General features: G+C 39.3%; 1 protein-coding gene across 2 annotated transcripts in view; it reads right to left on the bottom strand.

The window, feature by feature from the left end:
• LOC105057621 (condensin-1 complex subunit CAP-D2) overlaps positions 1–8,547 on the bottom strand; it is an 11,092-nt gene extending 2,545 nt beyond the window's left edge. For both annotated transcript variants that reach the window (XM_010940274.4, XM_019854687.3), the window contains exons 1-12: positions 8,300–8,547; positions 7,878–8,203; positions 7,629–7,789; positions 6,404–7,541; positions 6,121–6,312; positions 3,332–3,982; positions 3,019–3,195; positions 2,810–2,877; positions 2,496–2,718; positions 2,308–2,407; positions 2,107–2,222; positions 1,973–2,030 (exon numbers count right to left, since the gene is read on the bottom strand). In XM_010940274.4, coding sequence (XP_010938576.1) covers positions 1,973–2,030; positions 2,107–2,222; positions 2,308–2,407; positions 2,496–2,718; positions 2,810–2,877; positions 3,019–3,195; positions 3,332–3,982; positions 6,121–6,312; positions 6,404–7,541; positions 7,629–7,789; positions 7,878–8,203; positions 8,300–8,432 — 3,343 coding nt within the window. In that variant the 5' untranslated portion in view covers positions 8,433–8,547. The remainder of the gene's footprint in view (positions 1–1,972; positions 2,031–2,106; positions 2,223–2,307; positions 2,408–2,495; positions 2,719–2,809; positions 2,878–3,018; positions 3,196–3,331; positions 3,983–6,120; positions 6,313–6,403; positions 7,542–7,628; positions 7,790–7,877; positions 8,204–8,299) is intronic.
• Positions 8,548–8,754: the final 207 nt, after the last annotated feature.

Here is an 8,754-nt window from a genome sequence, read left to right on the forward strand (position 1 = left end):
AAATAACATGAATGACAAGGAGCTGATGAAGGAACTTGAGCAATTGATGCAGAAACTAAATCTGGGAACTTAAATTGATAAATTCACATGATCCAATTATATTTACCCTAAACAGCATAAAAAAATTCCGCATCAATAATGATAACCAAAGCAAAAAAAAAAAAAAACGCTCTAAATGTTTGAATTTATCACCACTAAATAATACATCTGTGCATACTTTTTTCTTTAATCATTCAATTTTTTCTCTGAATTCCATATTTTCTGTTCCATATCCAAAAGATTTTCTTTTACTTATCGTTAAAATGATACACTAATGCAGGTTCGCTCTCAAGCTAAGGTTGTGCAATCAAGTTGAAAGAATTTTGTAAGGGCTGATTTAAGCAGATAGATGTACAACAGATTAAGTGGTCACACCAAGTCCCGTCTCTCAATCACTAGCATGAGTTGTATATTGGAATTAGTATGATTTATTGCTGGTGATATTGTTCTATCCCCATTATCATCCATGCCCGTTTTTTATTATGGGCTATGAGGTGATAGAGCAGATATCCTTTGCACTCCCACACAACTGTTCGAGTCAGCACAAAATGAGCATATTAGCAAGTTGTGTTTAAACAAGTAACACATGTCTAGTAGCACTGATGATCGCTCTTAGATAAATAGGATCATCACCAGACATCTTATGTTGGCAAACTACCACCCTCCCTCGCTCCAAAAAGTGAGAGCAACTAAAGAGTCACATCATAAAAGGGTAAAAGTCGCAATAAATAGATGTACAGAAACATAATGTAAACTCAACAAGATAGCCCATAGAGTTATAGACACAACAAATAATAGGGAATCATGACTCCAATACACAGATTATGCAGAGGAAATGAGGCCAATGATCACAGTCAGAACCATTCCTGACTGTCATAGGACATTCTGATAATCTATCATCAACTTTGCCAGTAGAGACTCCAGCAATAAATGGAATAAGTTTTTCTTCCTCCACAATCATTGCATTAGCACTAACAGAATTAACTTCGGTAACAAATGAAACCTATGCCTAATGTATTGATACATTATCCCTCTAACTCAACGTTAAGCAAAAATTGTAGACAACTAATTAAGGCAACCTTTTTCAACAAGGCAGTTGCTAAGCTATCAGGCAATTAAACAACTATGGATTGGCAAGTACCATGTTTCTACTTTCTGCACAGGCTACAGTAAGGTTTTGGTGCTAGTTTTCCTTCTCTTGAAGTTGAGGTGGGGGAACCCTAGCTACTCATCCATCTCTTCACTTATAACAAGTTCGATGGCTCAATATACATGTAGAATAACAACCTTGCGCTCCCATTGCTGGATATGTAGAACCAATCAAATAATTTTTTATCTCTTCCACATGTAACATATGCAGTTAAAGAACCCACAATTAAGCCCATTAAATTGAATAAACCAACATAGCATAAAACAAACTCAATCCAATATTTGCGGAAAAAAGTCATAAGAATCTGAACTTACAGATCATCTCAGTATATGTCGGTTCAAGACAAAAATGCATAGGCACATCAAACTAATTCAGTACAAATCTTACACAACCCATCATGCCTGTGTCTTTAAAACTTGTATCTAAACCTTTGATTTATTCCTTGAAAAGATATCTGGAACTCATAAAGTGAATATTCCCAATAGAAAAATCCTTAATTGCAATAAACAGACCTAAAATCATAGAGTCCAAAGTTTTAAATTTGATTAATCAGTAACATGATGCTGTTTCTAGGAATATGATCTCCATGATATACTGTTAGTTTGGAGATGCTGAATAAAACTTAGATGTATTACAGATGAGTATACGGAGTAGCTTCAAGAGATAGCTTGAGCCTTGCCAATTAAAACAAGCAGCACTGAAGATAGAGAAGCAATGATGAAGAAAAGAAGCAAATGAAAGAACAGATGGGGGATTCCATACAGATACTGTCAAGAAGCATACCAGTGACTCCACTGAACCTATTGCAAAGCTTTTCAACAAGAGCTTCCATTTGTTTGTCCTAACGACAGTCAGGAAATCAAGAGTTAAATTACAAGGAGAAACAACTATCTGCAACAAAAGGAAGCCATCAATACCTTCTTAATAGAATTTATTAGAAATTGCATGACATTGCAAAATGTCTCTTCCTTGAGATTTTGATTGCACAATCTGCCAAGGATATCTGGAAGTAAATTATAAATCGGATTGCTCCCTGCAAGAATAAAAAGCACTTGAACATGAGAAAAAGTATGGTGCAGTTATCCGTCAAAACGATTATCCAAGCATCAAAATGGTACCCTTCTTTGACAACTCATGAAAGAAAAGTTTAGCAAGACTTGAAATCCTTTGATCCTCATCTTCTATCCTCACGGCCATTTCATTTATGTAACCTTTCACCTGATCAAAAGATTCTTGAACAATTGTGATACAATACTGATGATGGTAAAAGAAAATAACCAATGAGGTTATAGGCAATCTACCGCACCTTCATCATGTCGTTTAATATGAGATGAGAAAGCACTAGAACAGCATTTTTCCTTACAGATGCTGAAGGATCTCGTAAACGAGCATACATATGCTCTGTCCAAGGTTCTAAGAGGTTAGGAAAACGAACTGCAAGGTCACCAAGAGCCACTGTGCAGTTTGAACGAACAGTTTCCGATGGTGCATTCTCCACAACAGTGAACAGAAGCTGAAGATTTGCTTCACTGAAATTCATATAATCGACCTTTTTATGTGTTCACTAGATTCTTTTTATAAAAAATAAAAAATATATATCATTGAGTGCACGTTTCTTACCAAAAATCCGCATCAATAATCATAAGTTTACATAAAGCAAGCATTGCAGAAGCCTGCAGCTCCGGAAACTGCAAAATAGAAACAAAGGACACCTATTGAGTTCAAAAGACTGATCAAAATAGCAAAATGTATAATGATTAATTAACTAAATAAAAGACACACAGACAAATTAAGAAAGCTCATTTACAAAGAACTTTGAACCTTGTCACCTTTTGCATCAAATTAAAATTTCTACAAAGCTTGGAGACGAAAGGTGCACAATATCCAAGGAGGTTTTTTTCAACAGAGCCACTAGAAACAATCTCCTTTTCGGTCCTTTCAGAAAGTGAATCGATTATTGCATCTTCAGATGCACCAATGCCCAGTTCAGCATTTATATCTTGCACCTGTCAACCATGTTTTTTCAACTTTCATAGACAATGGAAGTACACCTAATCCTAATAGCAAACATATAGTTGGGGTGGGCAATGTTGCCAAAGAAAGAAATAAACAACAAAATAGCCCCGCCAAATGTAAACTTACAGCAGCTTCTTCTGCAGAGCCACCATGAACAGCCTGAGATTCATGTTTTGACTTCTCTTTCTTTGATTTCTGTTTCTGAACCTTCCTAACACAGGACTCAATATAAACCAGATGATTTAGTGCAACATGGCTTATAATAAAAAGAAATCTACCAAGCTTTGCTGCTGGCACTGTGAAAAGGAAGTTGATGCTATCATTATCTGCATCATTGGGTGCTTCATCTCTTCCAGTACCACTGAATACAGAACTGAGAGACTTTTTCACCAAATCAGCAGCAAAGGCTTCGGGTATTGGATGTATTGAATATATGGTACTTATGGCTTTGTCAGCAGAAGCATACCAAATGTTCTCTGGAAGCCAGAAACCAGTTACTAAGCTATGCAACATACCAAAAATCCTACTGCCTGTGTTTCTTAGTTTTTCCTTATCTTCTTCAGACAACCTTTCAAGCGCAACACATGCAGTTCTTGCAAGCAAAGGCTCTTCCTTAGCCCAGCGTCCAAAACCAATATCAATGATATCTTGCAAGTGAGAACCCAGAATGCTTGGAGATGATTTTGCAGCCATACACAGAATTGACAAAGCTCCACGGCTTTGTGCTGCCACTACTCCGCTGACATTGAAGCTAAAGAAATCCCATAAAGCTGATATCTAGAGAGAACATGAGAATATTTTAGTAAGATGATCTCCTCGTTACAGCACAGTAGGAAACAAATATTGTACATCATTAAGTTTCAGCATTTACAGTGCAATATTCATCAGGTTACAAGATTACATGCATTCTAAATGGGTAAGCACAAGTTATCAGGTAGAGAACAAAAGGTATTTGATGTCCAGAGCAATAAGTATTTGACTGTTCATGCTTGGATCATGCAAGAAAACAATCTAAAGAGGCAGTGTCCAGCATTGACTTAAGCATATATATGATTAGACATATTCAAATATTGTTAGCCATTATGGTAAGTCATACTGCACTTAACTGTAGCTAAACATGGAAGGTCCAAATATTGTCATTTTTAAGATTTGTAAAAGGTACTCCAGATTTTTTTTTATTGGCACCAGAGCTATCAGGAAGGGTCACTAATCTTACATGAAAGTATATAGTGTCCATGACACCTTTTGCACAACGAGCAAATACAGTTAGTTTCAGTCAAAGTATATAGTTTGTGACAGATATCAATTCATAGCTAATACATTTCAATATTTAGCACCAAGATTTTCAGAAAAAAAGTAGCTCAAATGTTTTGATGTTCAAAAGTTCGAAAATGCATGTCATTGTTATAAGCGTTTAAAAATACATATCCAAAGAAAATTCAGATCATATGGTTAGAACTTAGATGAAATGCTTGGAGGACCTAATTATATATCAAAAGCAAATAAAAAGAACCATGCCCACTACAACACTGTTGGTTGGAATTGGTCCATCAGAAGCTGATAAAAAATTGTTGGTAGAAAAAGAACACCATATAACCAAGCATTGCATGAGAATGCACTTCAGCTTCAAGGTTATGGGACAATGAATTGGTCATACCATGAGTTTTAGAACTTGGATGACATGGATATGCCTTTTTAATACACCAGGACTGCCATTGGACTCGACATAACAAAATAGAATGAAACAAGTATATCCAAATTAATGACTGTGACTTTTAGAGGATAACAACAAACATGCAGGATGATGTCTTATAATGCTCTTTCAATATAAAATGGAGAGTCATCTAACATTTCCTTGCAATGATAAATAAGCAAGATGTCAAAAGAACTAGCAAAAAATGAAGTCTGATGCAAGAGACACCGTGCAATTTTAAGTTTTATAATGATGTTGTCTTCGTAAGGGAATGACTTGATTAATGTATACACATTTAAACAGCACAACCTTCATGTCACGAGTTTTTCCTACCTATGTCATTATGGGTGATATAAATTAGCTTACAGTATTGCAGCAAGAAGAGACAATTTTCTACAACATTAGAACAGTTCAAGCTGCACCTATCTTTGAAGAGCCAAAGGATCAGTCTGATTTGATAGAAAGTCCACAGTAACTAATTTGTTAGGATATAAGCAATCTTGAGCTATGCACATAAACAGCATAAAACATGAACAATGAATTGTGAATTAGCTGATCAGTTTTGCTTGATAGCCTCTTATATGTATTCACTCTGTTGCATTCCAAATCAGCTCCTTCTCCCCTCTTTACTTCTTCCTTCAATTGTAGCGAATCACAATACAACCCCTATCCCTGCACCATTTGCATCATGCAGCAGCAACTAAAAGCACTTGCAACTGATAACAGAATTTCTACAAAGAGACTTTTGCAGCATCTCTCTCTCTCTCTCTCTCTCTCTCTCTCTCTCTCTCTCTCTCTCTCTCTCTCTCTGTGTGTGTGTGTGTGGAACAATGTTGTGATATTTGCATTGCCTCAGAATCTACTTCTGCTCAATCAACCTCCATGATTGAATTTAATGACAATCAACAACATGAAGAACAATCACATTTCTCCTTTAAAAGTGAACTCAGGATCTAAAGATGGTGATCGATGCACTCCAAGAAATTTCCATTCATGGAACAATGCAGTCTAACTTGGCCAACACTCTCACTAATCCAAGCTAAAGAATAGGATTTTTTGTAACTAAATTATGCATTTATTAGTCATGCATCTATATGAGTAACAGTGCAAATAATTTTAATTTTTTAAAACAAACAAGCTTTCAGTTCATATACATTGTACTTGTTTTAGACAAATACCAAGCAAGCAAGCAAGCCTCAGTGGAATCAAGAAGAGTGCATACCATGCTTGTAGAAACTTCACCTTTGGACACCAAAGAACCAATTAAACACTCCAAAGCTGCAAGATCTCCAATGCTAGAATCGATCGCCAGGCTCAACAAATTTCTTGCAGTTTCCGTTGGGCTTTTTCTAACATATATAGTGATGAATGCATTTTCCACAGCTTCATATATAGACTTATCCTGGGAGAACACCTACAAAGATCCAACAAGTACATTAATTCCAGCATATATCAACCAAATCATATATCTCCTTTACATGTATGGAAATTCTATAAAGGTTTACCAGGGGCAACATTTTCCGAAGACATGCTTCTGAGCCATCAATCTGAAACTGTCTACACCTCATCAGCAAAAGGATCGTGTATTCCACATCAGTGACAGAAGATGATGCTAGCAGCTGAACCAGGGTCGGCATCAGAGAAGTAATGCACTTCGAGAACTGCAAACCAGACTCAAGTGATGCCACCAATGCCCTGATCTGTTCCAAATTCCCAATATCTGGAACAGTTCCGTCATTCTCCTTCTGCTCTTCGCTAGAAGGCAAACAACTATCACTAACACTCTCCTGCTCTGTGGCAGCCTCTCCGCAAACAGCATCACCATCAGGGACTTCCTCAGAAGGGCCAGAAGGCCCCATTCCCTGCAATTTCTCTTTGTACTTTTCCAATGTCGCTTCAAAAGCCATAACACGCAGTTGAGGTCCAAATGGGTTATGCTGCAACATTGTGATGAGCAGGTTCAGTGCTGACTTCCTCACCATTGCACTCTTATCTTCCAATCTCCCACAAGCAACTGATGCCACTTCATTCCACAGCCCAATAGGAACAGCATGTTCCTCGCACAATTCTGTCCACACCTGGAGCACCCGACTCCTTGTGTATGCTGAGACATCCCTGCAACGCTCTAGAAGAATCTCCAACATTGCCTGCTTACCCCTTAGCCGCAGAGACTTTGAACTCATATCACCTTCCACATCCTTATATGCCTTTGCAACCAGCTTGCCCAAGACTCCAACAAGAGCATTTCTAATCTTGTAAGACTCACCACCAAAATGAGGCACCAAAACCCCCACATTGGTGGACATAAGCTTTGGAGAATGGTCGGCAAGATCAACAAGGAATCTCCCAACATTCTCTGCCCCAACACCATCCCTCACATAGTCCTTTGGATCCGTCCTACCAATCTCCCTAATAAGAGCTATTGCAAGGCTCCCATCACCATACTTTCTCTCTGCTGCAGCAACTGCTTCAGCAATGTGAGGGACTGCGAAGTCGAACTTGTATATCAAATGCAAGACTGATGCGCATGTTTGTGCAGTCCGCTGGTGCTTGGTCGCAATGGTGCCTATTATTCGGCCAAGTCCATCTCTCGTGTCCGCATCCCTCAACACAGCCTGATTCTCGTATAGGGTGACAGCACACCTGCAACAATGGCCAACTCTTGTCAAAATGAATAAGCTTGGTAAAGTGGGGGTGAAAAAGTTTAAGGCTTTGAGAACTGATATTTACTTTGAGACAAAGGAGAGATACTTCTCATCGATATCACTCGATCCAAAGAGCAGTGACAGGTTGATCTCCAGAGAGTTAGCAATCAAATTGATTATCCGACCTCTCTGCATCTCCCAATTCCAAGCATATGTCGCATTCTTCTTCCGCCCCGGTGCACCAACCTAATTTCACACAGAAAATCCAATCTTTTCACCAAAATTAGCAGACTGAGCGTAAAGCACATTAATTAGGGTTTAGAGCAAGATGTACCTTAGAGCTACCACTGGAGTCACGGCTGGACTCCTCAGCGAGGGCAATGGTGAGGAGGAAGAAGGAGTAGATCTTGAGGGCATTGCGGTGAGAGGCGATGCGGAGTGTGACTGAGGTCCCACCAGAGGCCGGCGACTCGGGGGCCCGGGAGAGGGAGTCGACGTTGGGGAGGAGGACGCTGAGGTTGGAGCGGAGGGTCTCGACGAGGTTGAACTTACAGGAGGGGGTGAGAAGGGAAAAACCCCTTACCAGGGAGTAGACGCGGTCGAACACGTCCTGCTCCTCGACGCAGAAGAGCTCTCTGTCGGACAGATCAAAGGCCACACCTTTTTTTACACCAAATTAAGCAATAATTAGTTCAGAAAAGGGGGAATATTGGGGAGGGACGTAAGAATCGATAGAGGAGGAGGAGGAGGGCTGACCTTTGACAAGCTCTTCGAGTTCGGAGGGGCGGAGAGAGGCGACGTGGATGGGGGATTCGACGCGGAGGGAGGGCTCGTCGGAGTCTTCTTCGAGATCTTTGAGGTCGGAGGGGAAGACGAAAGGCGGAGCCATGGAGAGAGAGGGAGAGAGAGGAGAGCAAGGGGGGAGGAAGAGAAGGGAGAGGGATTTGGGGACGAGTGTATGGGTGCGGGGAAATTTTTGGGGTAGTGTGGAGGGGAGAGGGAAAAGGGAGTGTTTGGTTTGAAATGGGCATGAAATAGTCACCGAAGCGGGAAAGTTCCGAGATTTTCCCACCGATCGGGATGGCGATCGGACTGAAGGGGCTGTACCTTTTTCCCACCGATCCGTTCGGAATAAAAAATTTATTTAAAAATATATATTTTTAAATAATTATTTTTTAAAAATATTTAAATAAAATATTAATTTATTTATA

The sequence above is a fragment of the Elaeis guineensis genome, chromosome 14 (genome assembly GCF_000442705.2).
Source record: "Elaeis guineensis isolate ETL-2024a chromosome 14, EG11, whole genome shotgun sequence".
In the NCBI taxonomy this organism is placed as follows: domain Eukaryota; kingdom Viridiplantae; phylum Streptophyta; class Magnoliopsida; order Arecales; family Arecaceae; genus Elaeis; species Elaeis guineensis.